Source organism: Sceloporus undulatus, chromosome 6 (genome assembly GCF_019175285.1).
Source record: "Sceloporus undulatus isolate JIND9_A2432 ecotype Alabama chromosome 6, SceUnd_v1.1, whole genome shotgun sequence".
Taxonomy (NCBI): domain Eukaryota; kingdom Metazoa; phylum Chordata; class Lepidosauria; order Squamata; family Phrynosomatidae; genus Sceloporus; species Sceloporus undulatus.
Genome location: NC_056527.1, coordinates 61,295,643 through 61,317,734, shown reverse-complemented (window position 1 = coordinate 61,317,734; position 22,092 = coordinate 61,295,643). Strand labels below are relative to the sequence as shown.

Sequence of the window (22,092 nt, the reverse complement as noted above, 5' to 3'; positions counted from 1 at the left end):
GTAAGTATGCACTGGTTGTGAGGATGTTAGAACTGACAGAGCTGCTGTCACTGCAGCTTATAACAGTGTCACTTGTTCCAAATAGTACATTCTTTCATTGTTGAGCTGTTCTGTAAGGAGATTCTTTCTTCATGTCCCTCTTTTTGGGGGGAGAGGGGGTGGAGGGGTGGAGAGAATCAGATCTCTTCCTATTTGATCCAATAATATGACCTAGTAAAAGTGACTCCTCAGGTCCTGGAGACTTCTTTGTTCAAGATGAACCTGGTACTAATTATGGCAGAATTCATGGTCATAATAGCTGATTCCAGGATACTGAAGGACAGGTTTGAGAGAAGATGGCAATGAAAGACATAACAGTATTAGTCCCAAGCCCCCTAGTTTACTGCTTTAAAAATGTTCTCTTAACCTGAAACTTTTAAAAGAACACTCTTGAGGCCATCAGTCTAGATAAGTGATTCCCAAACTTTGCTCCTCCAGGTGTTTTGGACTTCAACTACCAGAAGCCCCTGCTAGCTTGGCCAATAGCATGGAATTCTGGGAGCTGCAATCCAAAACAGGACAACCAAAGTTTGGAAACAACTGGCCTAGAGGATAATAGACACCAATAAAAAAGAGTATTAAAAATGATGCAGGGGGGGAAAGATGAAAACATGTAGAGAAAAGATCAATTTCAGCAATTTCTTAAATAGGTGAAAAGGCAGAAAAGTTTCCAGCATGCTGCTTCAGCAGATGAAAAGGAGCTGATGGGGGAGCAGGAATCCCACATACACATACACATACACATTTTTGTAGATGCAAAAGTTTCTGCCAAAACATTTAGCTCAACTGTAAAAATTTCTGAGTACCTCTGTACAGGCACAGAACAACCTGTGTGTTCGTTTCAGAGACCGTAAACCCATATGTGTGAATTTCAGAGACCACAAAGAAGAATAACTAACATAGCAATAGCAAGTAAATTTCTATACCACTTATCAGTGAACTAGCATTTCCTAAGCAGTTTACAATGTGTAAGCCAGTTGCCCCCAACAAGCTGGGCACTTGTTTTACTGACCTACGAAAGGATGGAAGGCTGAGTGGACCTTGAAGCCCACCTCTAGGATCAAACTTACAATGTTGTAGCTGCAATACCAGCATTTAACCACTGCACCAGGGCTCCTTATCCTCAATCTCTAGTCTAATCACACTGTTTAAAGTTAAATACCATAACATCCAAAATCCAAAAAACAGTTAAACTTTTATTAGGCCAGCCAAAATGTACAAAATACATGATGCAAGTTTTTGAAGCTCCAATGCCTGCTTCATCTGGCAAAGATGTTAAAAGTCAAACAGGAGAAAGAAAAAAAATGACAATGTTGGAGTCGTAGGCCTATATTTTGTCATGATATTGTTACAGTTGTTCTCAGTTATGATGGTATGGAGGTATGTTCATGTAGGCAGAGGCTATTCCTCCTTCTTGGCCATTTGGACTCTGGGAGGCAAAGAGCTGAAGTCTTCAAAGTACTCCCAATCAACCCCACACTTTCAAAGTAATCTGCTTTTTCATGCTTCCTAACCATCTAAAAAACATATTTTCAAAACTTGTTTTGAAATTTTTCATTACTGATATCCTTAGCAATCACAAAGGTGTTATAAAATATGGCTAAAATGCTAATAATTATAGACATGTCGACTCCAAAAGTAGAGTTATACTGATATAATAGGATACACAATAGTGGTTTAATATCAATACAATTGTGATACCTTATGAAATATATTAACCTGCCTTGTAGTGAGCTGGTCAATGGATCTATCTAGCCAAGTGTTGTTAATTCAGCTCTTGGAGACAGTGAAGTTTAAGACTGAATTCTTTCATATGCAAAACATTATGACTACCTTACTCTTTAGCATGAGTCATGGCTAAGGGCATCAGGAGAAGAATGGTAGATTTCAGGAGAAAGAAGGAGGGTGGAGGGTATGACTCTGCAACCAATGTGAATCCCTTAATGATGGAGAAGAAATAAGTAATGCTTTGTGCACTGGTTCTACATGGATTTTATGCAAGACACCAATTAACACTAGGCATTCTTTAAAAACTCATCCCACTAACAGAATAGAATACCAGTTTTAGGGGCAGTTCTTGAAGAATCCAGTATAAATAAAAGCCACATTGTAAATTGTTGTGGCAACACCACCAAGCAAAAAAGGGTTAGTCAATCAGAGTACTCACGAGATGTTTTTGAAGCAAGTAAAGTGACTCTAGACCCAGCTAATAACTGAAATCCTAAAGCATTTAGTTGATCTTCATCTGTTTGATCAGCAAACTCTACAAGGAGAAAAAAAGAATAAAATAGACAATTTGTCCATCTCAGGCATTTTATTAATAAACATCACAGCTATATTTCTATTTATGCTGAAGGACTGCTCTCCATTATACAGAGAAACAGTGGAGGCATATCCTCATACATCGATTCTCATAAATGTGAAGATCAAGATTTTGGGAGTCTACCTACACTTTGTCAGAGTTAGAATAAACTCACTGAAAATGAACTAGAAAAGCCAGTTGTGACTAACAAATCCAATTAATTTTAGCACACTTACTAGAAACAGAACTAAATCTGGACTCTGGAATAAACCACAGAGCATTCTACCATCATGTACTCATACTAATACTTACCACAAACATATATGTATGCTGGTTTTACAATTATACGCAACTAGCTATACAACACATCTAATTAAAACATGTTTACTTTATACAGTTGACCAAATCCAAAGATTCATGATGTGTGCACAAGGCACTTTAAGCTCATGAACAGGACTGTATTATTTTCTTCCCAAGCCATAGAATCCACAAGGAAGAAGAAGACAATACAAGGAATTAATGGAGGAAGGTACAGAGGACTGGACTGGTTGTGGGTAAGAGATAACAACTGCAGACAGAAACACACTTTTCAGAGTATGTGCTATTGTTCAATTCTTTAGTACCCATTTATGGCAGTAACATAAACATCCACATAACATCTCTAAACTACTTATCCATAAAACAAAGTTGAGGTCAAACTGAGATAGAAATGGGAAAGGGGAGAATTTGTCCTTCCACCACTGTAAAGTTAGTCTTTTAGCTATCAGAAGAATGATAGAGAGCCATCAGGAGTGACCATCTGTTAGGCCCTACAACACTAAAATATAATTCAAGAAGCTGAAGTCAGCATATTTTAGGGATGTTTCCATTGCCGGATTAAGTCAGACACAAAAATTCAAACCAAAAGATAGTTACTACTAGACAGCTTTTTATCAAGTACTAAAAGGATTCAAGGTGTATCTTCGCCAGCATATACACAGAATGTATTTTTCTTATGTGTGTGTGTGAAGAGAGGTAGTAATTATGGACCTAACACAAAACACTGTTACAAGATCACATCCACTCAGAATACATCTGTCCAGTATTTAGACAGTGTTATTTCAATGAAGCATAAAGATATACATATAGTATAAGGATACATACAACTCCTTTGTTGCCACACTTCATTAGCTACTGGTTCATTCACAGGTACAATTCAAAGTGCCCATTATAATCTATACAGTTTGGGTTCAGATTATCAAAAATATCTATCTCTTATATGAGCCTATTTAGGTTTTAAGATCCTTGGGAAAGAGCTTTCTCTTACTCCAACCTCTCTATGTGAGCGGGCTTTCTTGGTGACTCCAGGCAGAATTTGGATTTCTCCTCCACAGGAGGCCAGGCTGGCTTCCTCTTTACTCTCCCTCCACTGGCAAGTAAATGTATTTTTATTTAAACCGGCTTTTGCCAATTAACTAGTTGTGCAGAAGAGTCTTTTTAATATGATATGGTATGTGTGCTGTAATTTTATTATTGTTGTTTTTAAATGCTTTTAAACTGTAAATTAGTGGCATTTTAATAGGACAGCTTATTAAATCAGTTTGTGACTTATTGTTGTTGTTGTTGTTGTTGTTGTTTTTACTTTTTATCTTTTTGTGTGTATTTTGACCCACCTCAGATCACCCAGTGTTTGAAGGAACGAAGTGAATAAAATATGCATACAGAAAAAGAAATGAAAATATTCAGTTAGAAACTGTAGGATAATAATTTCAAAGTGTCCGTTTTTAACTTGCTAAAAAATAATAATTTTAACAAAACTTAAGAGAGCTTTGAAAAAAATCTAGATACATGAATGATAATGGATAAATCAAGCCAAATGGTCAAACATGTGAATTTCATTTAGGCTTTCTCACATAAATATACTATACATTCCTCATATTATGATTGCATAACTAATTTGAAGTCTTACCTGGAAAAAGGGCAGCAAGGCTGACTGAAGGTTTATTGGTGTCAATAGTCAACTTCTGGCTTGCTGTTTTTGAAGGCTGAACTGGAAAGCAAACTAACTGCAATGGTAATCGAAATCTGCATTGGGCAATTCTTGGTGCACCTGAAACAAATATATATATTACATACGATAACTGTATTTTCCAAATACATTGCAGTTTAACTGTACAACAGTGCTACTCAAAATGGTGGTCCCTGGACCAACACTGCTCTCTCAACCAACAACTGCCATTCCCTATTAAGTTTCCAGGAAAGAAACACATGTACATAATGGGCCCAAATTTAGTGACAGTCTTTAGTGCATTCGGGAAAAAACAACTGTTGATCCCCTGCACCAGACTGCCAGAGAAGCATTGGTATAGAGGCTTTATCTTGGGAAGACTACAGAGATAAAGTGTCTCCACAAGTGGCATCATGCTGCAGGGCAAAGAGGGGGAGGGAAAGAAGCAAGTGTATTAAGAAAGTACCTGCCTTATGTTCATCTTAACTAGCAGCCAATCCATCAGGATTATCATAATAAAAATGGCAACTTAAAGAACTCAGTTTATTTTTCCCTTCCTCATTATTATTTTTTCTACACATCTTTCAAATAATAAATCTGTGCGATAAAGATTCTTACCATCAATATTTGTAGTTCTCTGAGAATCTAGTTATTAAAGAGTTTTTAGAAATATAGTTGTGCTGGTCTGTTGTAACATGAAAGGGGGAAGGAAAAAGAAATCTAACAGCACCTTTAAGATTATACTATAGCTAAAATTTATGCTAAAATATATATTAGTTAGTCTTAGAGGTACTGTTATATTCCTTCCCCTTTCCTTTTTAGATAAAGAGTGAGATAAAATACATTAAACAAGTAAATAAATATGAACAAGGTCATGTAATGTCTATAGCACCGGAAACATCCCAAACATTACAATTATCTCCAAAGAAGAAAAGTCAGGTAACAAGATGTGTAATCAAAATATTAATACCTGGCCATAAAAAATAAATAAATAAAGGAATCCCCTAGACAGGCCAGAAATGAGGAACATGTGGCTCTTCGGATGGGTGACGAAATTCAAACTTCTATAATACCCAGTCAGCATCTTCAATTGCCAGGCATTGTGGAAGCTATAATCCAGCAACCATATTTTTCATTATTTAGGTTTGTTAACTTTCATGAGTCAAAAGAACAGCAATTGAAAACCTGCAAGCAGGTTATAAAGTAACTATATAAGGGAGGAAATAATTTGATTCAGATTTCCATTCATTAGGTCACTGTAGCAGCACTAACAATCTGGGCAAAAACCTATCTATACACACAACAAACCAGTTTCTGAATAGTTTGGGGAACTTTTTATACATACAGGAGCAGGCTCAGTGGTTTGCTCTGAATTGTATGTGAGGAATGAAAACTATTTTGCAAAGAATACCTGTCACCAGGACAGGTGACTAAACCTTTCTTTTATTAATAGGAATAAATTGCAGCTGTTCATTTATTAAGTACCACACTTGGACACTACTGCACTTGACTGAAGTAGGCAAGCTATAGCAACTATCATTTCATGCTATACTGTATTAACATCTGCATCAAACAAAAGTTAAACGACTTCAAACACAATCTCACTTCTAAATGACTAAAGTAACATTATTGCTAAATACAACTACAAATTTTGGTGATACAATCATTTTAGCATTGCTAGGCTAACAGTTGTAAGGGAACAGCATATCATCAATGTATTTCTGAAATGAATTTTAAAGAACATACAGCCAACTTGCTATTATATTGGTTTAATCAGAACTCCTGGTGATCTTTTTTCCCCCGAATGTGTTTTTCACTCACCTTCTGGACTGATATCTATCATGTGACCAATGAAAGCAAAGAAGAAGGGAAAAAATAGTGGGATACAAAAGATAACTGAAAGTAAGCAAACATCTGATCAATGACCATACAAAAGATACCTAGCTTCTAAAAATCCCAGCTTCAGGAAACTGTTAATGGCACAATCATTGCACCACCCTCCTCCTGAAGCATGGGTCTGTTGTGCATACATTCACACTGCTGCTGTGTGAATATATACCCAGTAGCTGGCTTTAGGAAGCTGTTGGCAGCACAATTGCATTGAAGGAGGAGAGGAGCAGAATTATGCCGCCAATTCACACCACATGGCAGCCTGAGGAGCAGAAGTGCAGTGGAAGGGACCTATCACACAAAGTAGTAATGGAAAAGAAGCAAGATTGAGAGTCTATTGAAGGGTTTTGCCCATCAGTGAAAAGATGCAATACAGCAAACAATGGAATGCAAAGCAGCAGCAGGGGGACACACAATATTGTGTTGTATGTACTGACCAAAGATGCCTTTAATATGTTAAATTTCTGCTTTTCTAAACTCATGTGATAAAAGTTCATAGAGGTATTTTTTTTACTGGGAATATGTGAATTTCTCTAGGTCACCATGGTTCTTTTATGAAAAGGCCTTTATATGCCATCAACGCACACCTAAGTTAACACCAATGCAGGCACAGCATTAGGTTCAACTAATAATGCCTGATAGGCATACAAGGAAAATTACTGTCACGTTGCCCAGTAGAATCTGTCTACACTGTTGGCCAGGTACATGGTAGCTAGAAACAGCAACAGCAGCTGCTGTGGTGGCACATAGGTTACCAAGATGTCTATGTACAGCACTCTTGCCAATATAGACATTAATGTTTTATTTGTTAAGACCAATATTCCTCTCATAATTGATCCAAAGGTAAGGAACCAACTACAAGGAGCAACACAGGGAACGTTGCCTCCAAAAAGGCCCCAACTCAACTAACTCAATGAGGCTGTGTATTTTCTTTCAGTTATAGCTGAGAAGAAGCAGCACACTCTTTGAAGGAGAGGTTTAAATTCAGGTTTAGGGTTCCATTTTAAGTGGTCTGGTATCCATTAAAGACTGACAATTTTATGGCAGGTTTAGAGCATGGCAATCCATGTCATGTTTAGAGCACCTTGTTCATGCAGAAATTCAAAAGCAAGTTAACGAGGATAGAGAGGCTGGTCCATTCTCATTCTCCTCTGTGCCCAACTTGTGGCTCCTAGTCCTAGGGACTGTACTGAAGAAAGAAGTGGGAAGCCCTGGTAGCGTAGTGGTTAAATGTCAGCGCTGTAGCCACAATGTTGTGAGTTCAGTGCAGAGGGCTTAGGTTGACTCAGCCTTCCATCCTTTTGTACGTTGGTAAAATTAGTACCCAGCTTGTTGGGATCAATTAGTTCACAGACTATAAACCACTTAGAGAGTGCTTAGTTGACTATAAAACAGTACAGAAATATAAATGCTATTGCTTTTGTTATAATACTATTGCTTTTGTTATAGAGGAGCCCTGGTGGTGCAGTGCTTAAATGCCTGTACTGCAGCCACTCACTCACAAACTGCAAGGTTGCGAGTTCAATACCAGCCAAGGGCTCAAGGTCGACTCAGGCTTGCATCCTTCCGAGTTTGCTAAAATGAATACCCAGCTTGTTGGGGGCAATTAGCTTACACATTGTAAACTGCTTAGGGAGTGCTTAAGTGCATTGATAAGCAGTATAGAAATGTACTTGCTATTGCTATAATGGACATGGGAGAGTAAAATGATGTACCCCTGTACCTAGTCTGGGCTTTGCTGAACTATCTGGCTGTCAGAGAACCTGGGCAGAAGGTGGTTTCAGTACACACAGATCTGACCCCTTTCCTTATGAAGTATCAATTTTGTGCCATCATTTCCAGGGCACAGGTCAGATATTTAGTCCACATTAAGACAACCTCTACTGCAGCCACTACTGGACTTAGCTCAAGAACAATTTATTCCCTGCATCACTGACATTCCATTGCTTACATTTAGACAATAAGCCTGTAATGTTATACTAAATTAAAATTAACAGTTTCTGTAGGTATGAGAAAGCTGCCAGACCAGAGCCTGGTATTAAACTTCAGGTACCTACTTGGCAGTGCAGCAAACACAGACCAATTAATTCAGTTCTGATCTGGGATTGAGGAAGTGGGCAATTGTGTAGTGGCTTCAGAAGAGGGGGATAAAATGGCATAAACTGCTCTGGCTGTGTTGGACGTACACAGGTTACCCCCTTTCCAGGTTTTGGTTATCCACCTGGGTGGTAATGACCTCCTAAGGCTGTAAAAAAGCAAGACTTTGATTATTCAAACCACAGAGCATCTCTGCTATTTTCAGGATGTTAATACAAACTGGAAATGAAGCTACATCAATTTGGTTAACATTTGGGGTCTTTTTTCCTTTTCTTTTGGAGGTGGGGAGTGGGATCCAGGCAACCAAAACCACCAACTAATCTCTCTTGAAATCAAAAATTCAATACTTATAATTAACAACTTAAAACTATTTTGAGTGAAAATAGTTCTTCTTTGTTTATTCACATATTTCTATTACCTGTTCGGGTGTTATATGAAGCTAGAGCACTACCTTCCAGATCTGCTGGTGGACTGTTCCTTTTTAGAAAGGCAGAGAGTATAAATGTTTTAGATACACATGGTTCTGTAAACACAAACAAAAAAAGCAGGAAGATTAACTGGGAAAAGAGATTTAGAAATCAAGTGCATAAATTACATTAATATTACTCACTCCTCCTCATGAATGAATGGTTGCTTACATTTCTAAAAAACTTAGATTGATGAAAACAAAATTTATTATGTAACTAATTCCCTCATTTTTGGAGAAACATTATAATAAAATGGTAATCAGTCTAGTAGACTCCTTAATAATAAAGGACAGCTTCACCAATCCTAGTACATATAGCACAAGTCTAGCACAATGATTCCCAATGGAAAGACCCAGGGGGGCAGTGAGGGGGAAAGAGGGCTGCAGGTGGTTGTGAGAAAATGGGCTGCCATGGGGGCCCTTCAGTCAAAGTACTAGTGGACAAGAAAGTCAAGGGGAACCAGCGGCTTTTAGGACCATGGTGGGGATGAGGGTTGCATGAAACTTCTTTTCAGAGTCCCTTAAAACCACCATACAGACTCGCTGATCGCTTTGTGTGTGGGGGGGTGTCTCCCATTCTTTGCCTGTTTGTAAAAGCACACACCCTTAGTCACATCTTTTGCTAGTAGTGGGGAGGAGGGGCAGCTGGAAAATTCTTGTGAGGCTCGGGCTTGAAGCAGTGCCATTTTGAGACAAATTTACTGACTGGAGCAAGAAGTTAGAGCACGTGGCAGAAGGAGAAAGATGGCAGCAAAAAGAAGCTTTGAAATGTAGGACCCTGCTTAAGCTTTGTGAGCTTTGCAGGGACTTAGCTGGCAGGTTGGAGCTGAACTGTTGCTCCTGCTTTCTTTCAAAATGTTTGGGAACCACTGGTCTAGCCAACGGTGCATAAGACTCAACCACTGAAAGCACTATTATCTATGATTTTTAAAGTATCACAAGCATATTACCAATGCTATACCAAATACTGGCACAGCTCAATGCATACATGTATGACAGTGAAACAATCCACCCCCACAACTTAATAAGTGGCTTGCCTTTTTGCAAAGTATTGCTGCTACACAAAATAGTCATTTCAAGTGCTATAGCAGAGGTGGACAACTGCAAATAGGCCATGGGCCATGTTTCCTGTGCTTGCTCAATGGGCTGCTGAAGAATATTCCAGCACACCCATAGTGATGTAATGTCACTTCTGGTTTACCACCTTAACTGGGAAGTGTAAGTGCACCTCTCCCCATATGGAGATCAGCTCACATATTTTGGATCCAGGTCATAATGATAACTGAGTAATATATCAAATGTCACACTGTCCACCTTTTACAAAATCTTTTCATATAAGGTTTATATTACAGTATATATGCCTGCCTGCATGGCATCAGCACTGTAATCTTTTTTAAAACATATCTTGTAAAGAAAAATCATTTCAGTCCTATACACAGGCAATAATTTAATGCTTCTTCTGACATATATGACAATAGGAGCTGAATTAGTATTTATGGTGTTTTCCCTTCCATAGAATTATTTACAAATGCTCTTTCTCTCTGCACAAACTATTTTTTTAAAAGCCCAGCCTGAACACATACCTTCTTCATAAGACTAGTAGGGCATTGTAAGTTTTAACCAACATTACTGAACATTTGCCTACTGATGCTATGAAATATAAAGAGGAAAAAATGTCTATATCTTAAAATACAAAGACTTACCTAATTCAAAGATGAATTTGTCATGGGTCAGTGCTAAAGGTGGTTGTACATGTACTGATAATTTTGTACGCATCAACACTCTGCTCTCCACTGTGATCTGTTGGAGTTAAAATTAGAAAATAGCAGCAGATGACTCAGAATAAGAAATTCAGAAAAAATAATTAAAACTATTTAAAATATAATTATTTTGTAATCGTATCAGACTAAAAATATGAAATTGCGCTCAGAATTATTTATATCCTAGGAAAACAATATGTAAAGGGATCCATACACTGATGATTATGAAAACAAATGGGTTCCCCCCCCCCAATAATTACCATGTAATCATTTACAATCATTCTACAGGCTGAGACTCCCTTATCCAAAATGCTTGGGAATGGAGGTATTTTGGATTTTTGAGTTTTTTGAATTTTGAAATATTTACATATCATGATTGTCAATGTGGTGTAGTGATTTGAGAGTTGGACTACAACTCTGGAGACTAGGGTTCAAATCCCCACTAGGCCATGGAAACCAACTAGGTGACCTTGGGCAAATCACACTTTCTTCATCCTCAGAGGAAGGCAATGGCAAAGTTCCTATGAACAAATCTTGACAAGAAAACCCTGTGATAGGGTCACCATAAGTCAAAAAAGACTTGAAGATGGATCAACGAGGTAGGCCAACGTGGTAGATAAGGTAAGGTGTGGTCTGGAAGAGATGCATGCCAAGGAGGTACCGAAGGTGGCATGGTGCACTCCTGATCTGCTGACTGATGGGCTCCTGTGTGAACCTGGCAACAATGGATGCCTCATTTGATAGCCTCTCAAAGCAGATAAAGTAGACCCATAGAATCAAAGGGATTAGAGTAAATGTTAGCTCACCATTCAAGAACTGACATAATAATTATTTCTCTGTGAACAGCTTGTCTGCTGATCCTTATCACTGGCTAAATTTCAAGGCAGTGTCAGTTTCAAAATTTATGGGTTGAGGGGTGGACCTAGACAGTATCTTCTCAGTGAGACCAGTTTCACCACTACATATTTGCTCAGACTCCCATAGAGCCAAATAGCCCCCACCAATGGCTGGAAGAGTCAACAAAGGAGGAGATTACTGTTTCATCTCCTTTATTTTGTCAATGCTGACATGAGTGGAGGGAAGAGGTAAAGATGTGGGCCGTAGGAATCAATAGACAGTGGCCAGATGACTCTAGACAGAATTAGAAGACTCTGGGGTCAGCAGACAGCCCTCAGGTGTGTTATGGGCCTTGGCAGGTGCCCAAGAGTAACACATGACATTGATATTGTCATGAGATCTAATTCAAAGAAAGATGAACTTTTTCTAAGACAGCTCAAACCATTCCTTGAAAATACTTATTTAGGAGCATAAATAATCGTACTATAATTAAAACTTTATGTTTATAAAATATGTTTACAATTAGAAAATACATTTTTCTTAATTACACACTCTCAAAATATCAGCAGTTTTTAATCTACTTTTAAATTTTCAATATAAATTACAAAAATGTACCTCAGCTAAACAATCAGTCCTGTACATTTTCCACAACCACTCTTGAACATTATGATTCATCAATATTACATTTCAATAACTTTCATTCTCATTTTGGGCAAATGAATAAGACAACTGCGTCAAAACTGGCAGTACTTTTTAGATTCTTACATTTTGTTTTGTAGACTGATCAAAGGACAATAAGGCACAATACCTTAATAGTTATAGAAGGAACCACCTCTGATTTTACTTCACTGTCAACAGTTTGCTGTGAAAAAAATAAATAACAGCCACTGTCACACAGGAGTACATATACTATATGCCTTACTATTCTAGATTTGAAGTCATTAAATAATCCAATATTAAAATGCAGCAAAATGTAGTTACTTTTCAAAATCTTTGTTTAAAACTGCTCATAAATGGGAGGATCAAACAGAATGACACCTTGCATTTGTTTTAAAAGAATACACAAAGAATATGTTACAAAAATAACATTTCCTAGTCTGAATGAGAGTTTACCTTCTTCAAAACTGTGGACTAGACATACTATTACATAGACTCCATAGACTGAATAATCTCACTGCAGGAAAAATGTTGAACAGCATTTGCAGCTATTCTCCTTCCTGTCTGCAGTCACCAGTACCTCTAAAAATCACTATACGGATTGGCAGCCCCTGAAGAAGGTTTCTAAGGTATTGCTGTGGTCTGCAGGTAGAAATAGAGGAGGAATTTCTTAAATGTGTCACATCACCCTTTTCTCCAGTGAAGCCTCGCCTCTGTATTCTGGTTCCCTTCATCCATGGGAAAAAAAATTACTTAGCAAGTAAGCACATTTCTATACCGCTTATCAGGCACTTAAGCACTCCCTAAGAGGTTTACAGTGTGTGAGCCAATTGCCCCCAACAAGCTGGGTACTCATTTTAGCGACCTTGGAAAGATGGCAGGCTGAGTCAACCCTGGAGCCCCTGGCTGGTATCCAACTCACAACTTGCAACTGTCGGTGATTGGCTGCAGTACTGGCATTTAATAACTGAGCCACCAGGGCCCTTCATCGGATGCAATGCCAACTATAGATCCAAACTAATACATGTCATAAATAGGCATTCTACATATTTCAAGACTAATATGTTTTTAAAGATACTACTAAAATGCCACATGTAGCCTTAACAATTAGTCAGTGTGGCATAGTGATTTGAGTGTGGACTATGATTCTGGAGAAAAGGGTCGATTCCCAGCTCAGCCATAATATTCACTGGGTGCCCTGGGCAAGTCCAATATCTCAGCCTCAGAGAAAGGCAGTAGCAAACCTCCTCTGAACAAATCCTGCCAAGAAAACCCCATGACAGCCTTGCCTTAAGGTAATGGAGTCAGAAACAATTTGAAGGCACACAACAACAACACTAGCAACAATCTCTAAGAAGCAATAATTTGAACCAATCTTGTGAGAGGTAGGTGTAATCCCAGAAACAGATGAAAGACCTTCCCCTCATTCCAATTGCCACCACCCTGGCCTCAGAGAGAGAGAGAGAGAGAGGCAGTATATAACGGACTTTTATACTCCCCCACTGCCATTCCTTTTCCTTGTATATGTGTCTTATTGTAAGCTTAAAGACAGGGAACTGTCAATAAACAATTTGGACACCACCCTGAGGGCCTTTGTGGTTGAAGTGTGGGGTATAAAACTGTTAGTTAACAATTTATTAGATGAATAAATATTCACATGTTCTATTACTGTTATGGAAATACAATGAACAAAGTGTGTTTTATGACTTGACCATGAAGTATTAAACATTGAAACACAACAAGGGTAGTGGTTCCAACACAGATGAGTTCGTGAACACACAACAGTTCTTAGCTTATTTATCTCAAACATACTGGATGTACTACTAAGGACAGAATCGGTCACAGAAAAGCATGTCAATGTGTTCACTAGTTTCTAGTAATAACATTTAATACAGGAATCATGAGGAAGCACAGAAACAATGGTGCACTATGAACATCATGTCAAGCTCTGGCAAAGGGTTAAAGAAGCTTATCTGTCTTCTTTATGATATCTGGAATCAACAACCACAATATTATCCCGCCTTATCCTCCAGAAACAGCTGCTCCATGGAAACAAGTAGGAGCCGATGAGCCCAAGTGGTGAATTGACAGGAAACAAATGCTGAGATTTTATCTACTGCATAGGGGATTCTAAAGTGTGCTTTGCGCTAAGTGTAGCTTGGCCTGATGATCGGATTAAGCAAATGTGCATCAAAAGCCAGTGGCAGAAGTAGATTAATATTGCTTGGTGGAAACAAAAAGTTAGACTGAGGAGTCAAAGAGACTGAGAGCTTGGAGCAACAGGATCCCACAGTCCTGAGGCCGGCCGCTGCGGTCTGGAATGAACCACAAGCAAAGAGCAGTTTTTCTCAACTCCTTTTGTGGCCGGCTTTGGGCCACGTCAGCCAGCTTCAGAGTGGCATCCGGGAGTGTGCATCATCTGTACGCCACATTCCCAGATAGGCCCAATGGCGGCACTTTTTGCCCATCTGTTTCGGACCTGAGTTTCTTGATCAGGCAACACCTGGCACCACATAAACCTGTGCTGGGTGATCAACATGAACTTAAAATTAACTTAAGTGCTCCATCTCTATGCAAACATTACAGAACATGCACTATTATTTCAAGCCTGTCTATTCAGTATGCTGTATCACTGGGTTATGTGGGACTGTTTTCCCAGTATATTTGCTAAAGGCTGCAGCCTTAAACAGTTAAGAGAGTCTTAGCTTAAGAATTCCTATACAGATAGCAATATCAATAAAAACAACAAAGTGGGCTTTGGCTTATATTTCTGCCCAAACAAGTCCCCTTTCAAGAATATGAAAGGGCAATTTCGAACTGGGGGAATAATTTTAAAAGATTTTCTGATACAGCATGGGAGGTTACTATTCAAAAGAGGAAAACTCAGTCCTACTTGCTATGACTTGCTTCTGAAGTCTGCAGATTGTGCCATGGTTATGAATGTAACCTCTATCAGCAGGCTTTGGCTCTGTTCTCTTACAAGTAGAGCTACTGTTAACAAAACCAGGAGTGAGATTCCTTCTCCTGGCAGCCATCACACAGCCTCAAAACCTACTCTAAGTTTTAATGCTTAGGAGCTACATGGAAACAGTAGGAGGAGAACTGCCCTATGGCATTAGCAAACATTTTCTAGCACAATACCTATTTTGATCAATTTTCAGGATTACATACAGACACTGAATCCAGATCTGGCAAGATGGTCACACCAAGTGAAAAATCTTCATTTTTTTCTGATTTAGGCACAATGTCTGCAAGAAATAGGAAATCGGCAAATTTACACAAGTATTTCAGAAGAAACAGTAAACATTAAATAACTACAAGCTGACAAGCAATGATTTAGTCATAAGCATTCATAGAATCATGGAATCATTCATAACATTTTAATGTGTTCTATGTTTATATGTTTTAACAGTGTTTAATAATGTGAAGTCGAAGGCTTTCATGGCCGGCATCCATAGTTTTTTGTGGGTTTTTCGGGCTATGTGGCCATGATGTCAGCCACAGATGCTGGCGAAATGTCAGGAAGAAACTCTTCTAGAACATGGCCACATAGCCCGAAAAACCCACAAAAGGCTATAGTATTTAATTATGTTTTTACAATGTTTACATTATTGTATGCATTTTAATCTATGTTGCACCCACCTCAAGCCTTGGAGAAAAAAATAATTTTATTATTGTTGTTATTGTTATCTTCTTTCATTGATAATATCTCTATACAACCCAGTGCTTCATGTACAATACATATGCTGAAAATGCCAATTAACAGAAGATCTGAAGTGATGAGGCAATATGGTGGGTACATTGTAACTTTATAAGCAGAGCAGAGTTGTTTTTTTAACTGGGTCTTCCTTTACAATCCCATCCCTAGTCCTGGCTTCTGCCAACCTATTAGTTTGCAAACATGTTAAAAAAAAAAAAAAGCGCAAGTAGATAAATAGGTACCACTTTAGTGGAATGGTAGCAGTGTTCTGTGTACCTTGGCATTTAGTCATGCCGGCCACAGGACCATGAAGTAGTCTCTGACAACACTGGCTTCCTCAGCTTAGTAACAGAGATGAGCATTGCCCCCTACACTCAACTTGACAATAACATCAAAGGGGAAGCCTTTACCTTTATCCAAAGTCCTATAGAAGAGCACATTCACAACCAAAGTTGAAAAACACTGGGGTGACAGAGGGGCATAGTTCAATTGTAAAAGAAGAGCCCTGCATGCAGAAGCTTCTGAGCAGTTTTAAAATTTCAGGAATCAAAACTTGGAAGCACTTCTGTATGAGACCACAGACAGCCATTGGATATCTAGCTTACTATAAAAACACCTACATATACATGTTATTTGCTAACGTCTCCCAAAATATATCATTTTTTTCCAGAGATGGATGTCTAGAAACAACATTTGGAGGTAGGGGAGAATATTGGGATACTAATTCATCACCAGATCTGACTGATGAAAGCAAGAAAAAGTTACTTTTCAGTAAATTCTATCTATGTCAATTTGAAAGAAATAATGTACTTTATTTTATTTAAGCTATTTAAATAATACATAAGATAAATGCCATAATTCTATTCAGTTTAAATGTTGCAGATAACATTCTCCTTCTCCTGACATTTTCCGTGTGTACTGGTATTATCTCATAGCCTTTCTGTATTAGTATTAAACTATTAAAAGATTACTAGACAATGGCATGTTATAAAACTTTAAAAAACAACACAAATCATATATATAAAAATGATCACAGAAGATCTACAAGATTTCATCCAAAATAATAAGAAAATTAAAATAGTCAAACAGTTTCCATACCTTGGTTTAAACATGAATCAAAATGAAAACTGTAGTCAAGAAATTAGAAGAAGGCTAAGATTGGGAAGGGCAGCTATGAAAGAAGTGGACAAGATCATAAAGAACAAAGATATAACTGTGAACATTAAAGTGAGGATTGCCAAGTACATTGTACTCCCCATCACCATATATGACGTGAGAGCTGGACAGCGAAGAAAGCCGACAGAAAGAAAATGACCTCTGTTGAGAAGTGGTGCTGGAGAAGAGTGCTGAGGATAACCATGGACAGCCAAGAAGACAAACAAATTGATTCTTCAACAAATCAAGCCCAAACTTACCCTGGAAACCAGGATGACTAAATTGAGGCTGTTGGATTTTGGCCACATCACAAAAAAACATGAATCATTAGCGCGCGCATATATATATATATATATATATATATATATATATACACACACACACACGCTAGGAAAGGCAGGAGGAGGCAAAAATAGAAAGTGGCCACATGCCAGATAAATGGACTCAATCAGAGAGGCCACAGACCTGAGCCTGCAGGACCTGAGCAGCACAGTGGAGGACAGGGAGTCTTGGAGGTGTCTCATCTGCAGGGTGGCCCTAAGTCAACGTTGATTCGAGGACAATTAACAACAACAGATCTGTAACTTATTAGTATTTCTCTTTCATCATTAAAGCTACCATCTCTCAATTAGATGCAATCGGCACCAAAAGAAGTGACAAAAATGCATAAGATTCTACACATGAGAAGGACCTGACAGAAAAATCCTAATAGGGTAGGTTTTCATGGCCTTGCTTAAAAAAGCACTGGCAAGGATGAAGATCTGAACATCTGCTGTTATAGTACCAGGTGTAGAAAGGTAGAGGAGTTGGAAGAGAGAGTTGGAGAGGGAGGGAGCGATCAGGTGGAAAGAATTGAGGAATTGGCTCCAAGTACAGTTCTGGAAGAAGAGGAGGCGGGGCCAACAAGGGAGATAAAGGGAGAGCTTCAGCGGTGCGCGGGGAGAGGTTTGAGACGTGGAAGAGGGGGACGCGGTGAGGCGGCCGATCTAGGGAGAGATAGGGTGGTTCGCAGCCCCATGAGGGTGGGGCGACCGGTGTCTTTGCAAAGCCGCAATAGTCCTCGACGACCGGGACCTCATGAGACTCTGCGTTTGAGAGACCCCAGGGAAGAAGGAGACTACCCATATTCGGAAGAAGAAGGATGGGAACGAAGACCTTCCTCTAATTTAGAAGAGGAATGGTGGGATAGCAAAGGGGACCGGTGGGAGCAAGGTCCTGAGCCAAAGGAATGGGAAAAGGCTGATCGGGAGCCACTGGAGAAACATTCCGGAGGGGGCTCCTAAGTGAATTTGTGCTGCGGGGAACATTGTTTGGACTTCTATAAGTAAAGCAGCGGGGTAGACGGCTGTTTGGAGACCAGGATTTGGAGGTTACTGTTGGTGGAGGGAGGAAATGTTGTTACTCACCGGTTGATATTAAAAGGACACTGTTGTTGCAGCCAAATCTCCGGCTCAAGTAAGTTTGTTGCGCTCGGGAAGGTGGGGAAGAAACATACTACACTTCCCATCATGCAACCCGGTACGCCGACCCCGCCCACACCAGGGATTGCCTCTTTGCAGACTGAAGGATTCTTTGAGAGGACAGGAAATCACTCCACTACCTGCCAATTAATTTCTTGGCAAGGTACAAAGTGCACAGTTTGGGCCCAGGGTATCTACAGGATTGCTTTTTTCATATAATTTGCCTAGTACACTCAGGTCCTCTATGAGACATCTACTCAGTCAGAACTAAGCTGGCAACTGTTACTGAGAGGACATTTTCTTCTGCAACCCCCAGGTTGTGGAATGACTTGCCAGAGAAAATGCATCAGCTTGATACACTATCTGCATTTAAAACAGCAGTAAAGACCAGTCTCTTCTGGCAGGCCTATCCAAGTTATTTTCAAATTAAGAATTTAGAAATATTCATTGATTTTTAATATGGATTGTTTTACATGTTCTTTTAACTGTTGTTATGTGTTTAATCTGTTGCTGTGCCCTGCCTCGATGGGTAAGAAACAACTACAGCAACATGAATCAAATCATTGTCATTATGATCATCATCCATGAGGGAGGATTGTTATAGTTCAAAGGGTCCTTGTGTGGTGGAAAAGTTACTGGCTAGAGTTCCCTCATGCTGCTGTTTAAAAATGAATGAGATTTTTTTGTCCACATTTTAAAGATAATTGGGCTTGAATGAACTTTGCTTAGGGCCAATTTAAATATCAGTGTACCAATAACCAATCTGGCTGCCATATTTTTAACCAAGTGACGTTTCTAAACTTAGTTCAGAGGTAGTCCAAAGTACTATGCATTGCAGAAGTCCAGCCTTACATTACCATCTTTACACCTTCCAGTTCTAGGAAGCGGTGTAGCTGTTGTAATAGCTGAACGTAATACAGTGCTCCCTCGGGTTACGAAATTAATTCGTTCCGCGGCTAATTTCGTAACCCGAAAACCTTCGTAACCCGAATTGCCATAGGCGCTAATGGGAAAAAAAGCCGCGGCTCTGCCGCGGCTCCATTTAAAACAGCGCCGGCGTTTTTTCGTAACCCGAAAAAACGTTCGTAACCCGAAACAATAAATCCCTATGGGATTTATTCGTATCCCGAAAAATTCGTAAGCTGGGTAATTCGTATCCCGAGGTACCACTGTAGTATACACTCCTGGCCGTTGTAGCCTTCCTTGATAGAATTTAGGCTCTCATTTGGAGTGATAAATTCAGAAGCACCCCAAAACTGCAAACACGATCTTTCAAGGGGGTATAACCCCACCCAGCACTGCTTGACATATCTCCAACCCAAGTTAGGACCTATCTTGTCTGGATTCAGCTTCAGTTTGTTTTTTCTCATCCAACCCATTACTTCCTCTGAGCATTCATTGAGTAGACACACATTATCTTTAGCTGATACTATTACAAACACCATAGAGAAGTATATATCTTGCCTGTTTCCCAATATTGGGTTTCAAGGAGGCTTACAGAATATTAAAATCAAAACAGATTTAAAATGTATAAAAACATTAGCAAAGATATATGTTATTTTTTCTAGGCAATTAAACATTCCATAGAATTAAAACCATTAAAATTCATTAAAAGACAGTTTATAAAAACATCAAAACAAAACAGCAGTAAATCAGATACATACAAAAGTACCTACGGGCTCTATATGTACAGTACTGCTTTAAACTGAACATGCTTTCAAACATTCTTTATGTCTATTTATTTTATTTATTAAAATATTTATATAACATGTATGACAAAATATCATGAAAATAAAAAGCATGAAAATAAAAAAAAATTAATACAAACAAAAGCAAATTGAATTTTAAAAAGGAAGGAATAATTTAAGCAGTCTAAAATCATACTGAGTGATTTAACCGTTTAAGATAAGTTACAAGAATATATAATCATGTTGTTATTAAGTGCTATCAACTCGACTTTGACATATGGTGACCCTATGAATGAGATACCACCATTGCTCTTGTAGACTGAGGGCTGTGGCTTCCTTGACAGAATCTATCCATCTGGAAGGCAGTCTTCCTCTTTTCCTACTGCCTTCTACCAACTCATGCATTACTGTCTTTTCCAGTGAGTCATTTCTTCTCATGTCCAAAGTATAACTTTAATCATCTTAGCTTCTAGGGAGAGACTAGGCTTGGTTTGTTCTGGGACCCATTTGTTGGTCTTTTTAGCATACCATGGTAACAGTCGAACTCTTCTCCAGCATCACATTTCCAATGTGTTTTCTTCCTATCAGTTTTCTTAACTGTTCAGCTTTCACAGTCATATATAGAAATGGAAAATAAGATGACATGGACCCTCCTAACATTAATATTCAATAACATACCACTGAATTTCAGGATCTTATCTCACTCCTTCATAGCTCATTCCTTCCCAGTTCTAGTCTCTATTCTGATTAATGACTACACCAGACATAGGCAGTCTTGAACTATTTCAATGTCTCCATTGTCTACTTTAAAAATTTGTAAATAATCCATGGTCATTATTTTTGTTTCTTTATCTTCAATTGCAAATCTGCCTTTGCACTTTCTTCATTGACTTTTAGAAATTGTTACATGTCTTTGTTATTTTCTGCTATTAGTATGGTGTCATCTGCATATCTTAAATTGTCCATATTCTTTCTTCCAATTTTCATGCCTCCTTCCTCCAAGTCTACCTTGCTTTACATATGATATGTTCAATGTATACGTTAAATAGATAGGGTGATAAAATGCAGACTTGCCTTTCTTCCTGGTCAGCTAGAAACCATCTGTTTCTCTGTATTCTGTCCTAACAGTAACTTCCTGTTCTGAGTTCAGATTATGCCCTAAATATAATCAAATGTAATGGCACACCTGTTTCTTTAAGAGCTATCCATAGTTTTTTATGATCTATACAATTAAAGGCTTTGCTATAATCTAAAAAGCACAGACTGATTTTATATTGAGATTATTTGGTGGGCTCTATTATCAAAAGTATGTTTGTAATATGACCCCTAGTGACTTTCCTGAACCCAGCTTGGGACTTCTGGCATTTCTCATTCCATATATGGTAAAAGTTTTTATTGTAAAATTTTGAGTATTAATGCAATGGTCCTATAATTACTACAATCCCTAGTGTCCCCTTTCTTGGGGACAGGAATGTATATTGAGCATTTCCCATCTGTGGGACATTCTTTTGTTTTCCATATTTGTTGACACATTTTAGGTAGAACTAGAGTAGATTTTGTCTCTGAAGCTTGAAGCAGCTCTACTACTATGTTGTATTTCCTGGTGATTCACTGCTCCCAAGTGCTCAGAGTGCAGCTTCCACTTCTTTCTGTATTGTTTCCACCATGTTTTTATTTCTATTTGGTCATATAATGTGGCCTCATACTGGTTGTAGAACATGTCACTCTTAGTTTAAATTTCCCTTTGATTTCTCAGATCTTATGAATGAGGTCTCTTGTTCCTTTTTTGTTGTCACCTTCTGTTTCTCTGATTAATTATAATAGTTCTTGACCCTGCACATAATAATAATAATGATAACAACTTTTATTTATATGTCCCACCTCTTCCAAGGATAGAAGCGGGATTACATCATTAAAATAATACAATGCAATTGAACAGTCATTATACATCCCTATTAGTTCCTTAAAATCTCCAAACATCAATTCATACACCATCACACCTAGAGAGGGGGGTATTAATTATCATTTCTATACCAAATCCGATGGGAAAGCCC

The 22,092-nt window shown here is 38.5% G+C and overlaps 1 protein-coding gene across 2 annotated transcripts in view; it reads right to left on the bottom strand.

Moving 5' to 3' along the window:
- The window catches only part of BBS9 (Bardet-Biedl syndrome 9), a 264,949-nt gene that overhangs the window by 193,986 nt on the left and 48,871 nt on the right, over positions 1-22,092 (bottom strand). Inside the window, exons 11-17 of one of the 2 annotated variants that reach the window (XM_042474263.1) lie at positions 15,207-15,283; positions 12,187-12,240; positions 10,485-10,581; positions 8,734-8,838; positions 6,150-6,164; positions 4,290-4,430; positions 2,207-2,302 (exon numbers count right to left, since the gene is read on the bottom strand). In XM_042474263.1, coding sequence (XP_042330197.1) covers positions 2,207-2,302; positions 4,290-4,430; positions 6,150-6,164; positions 8,734-8,838; positions 10,485-10,581; positions 12,187-12,240; positions 15,207-15,283 — 585 coding nt within the window. The remainder of the gene's footprint in view (positions 1-2,206; positions 2,303-4,289; positions 4,431-6,149; positions 6,165-8,733; positions 8,839-10,484; positions 10,582-12,186; positions 12,241-15,206; positions 15,284-22,092) is intronic. The other variant, XM_042474264.1, reaches the window with a different exon arrangement.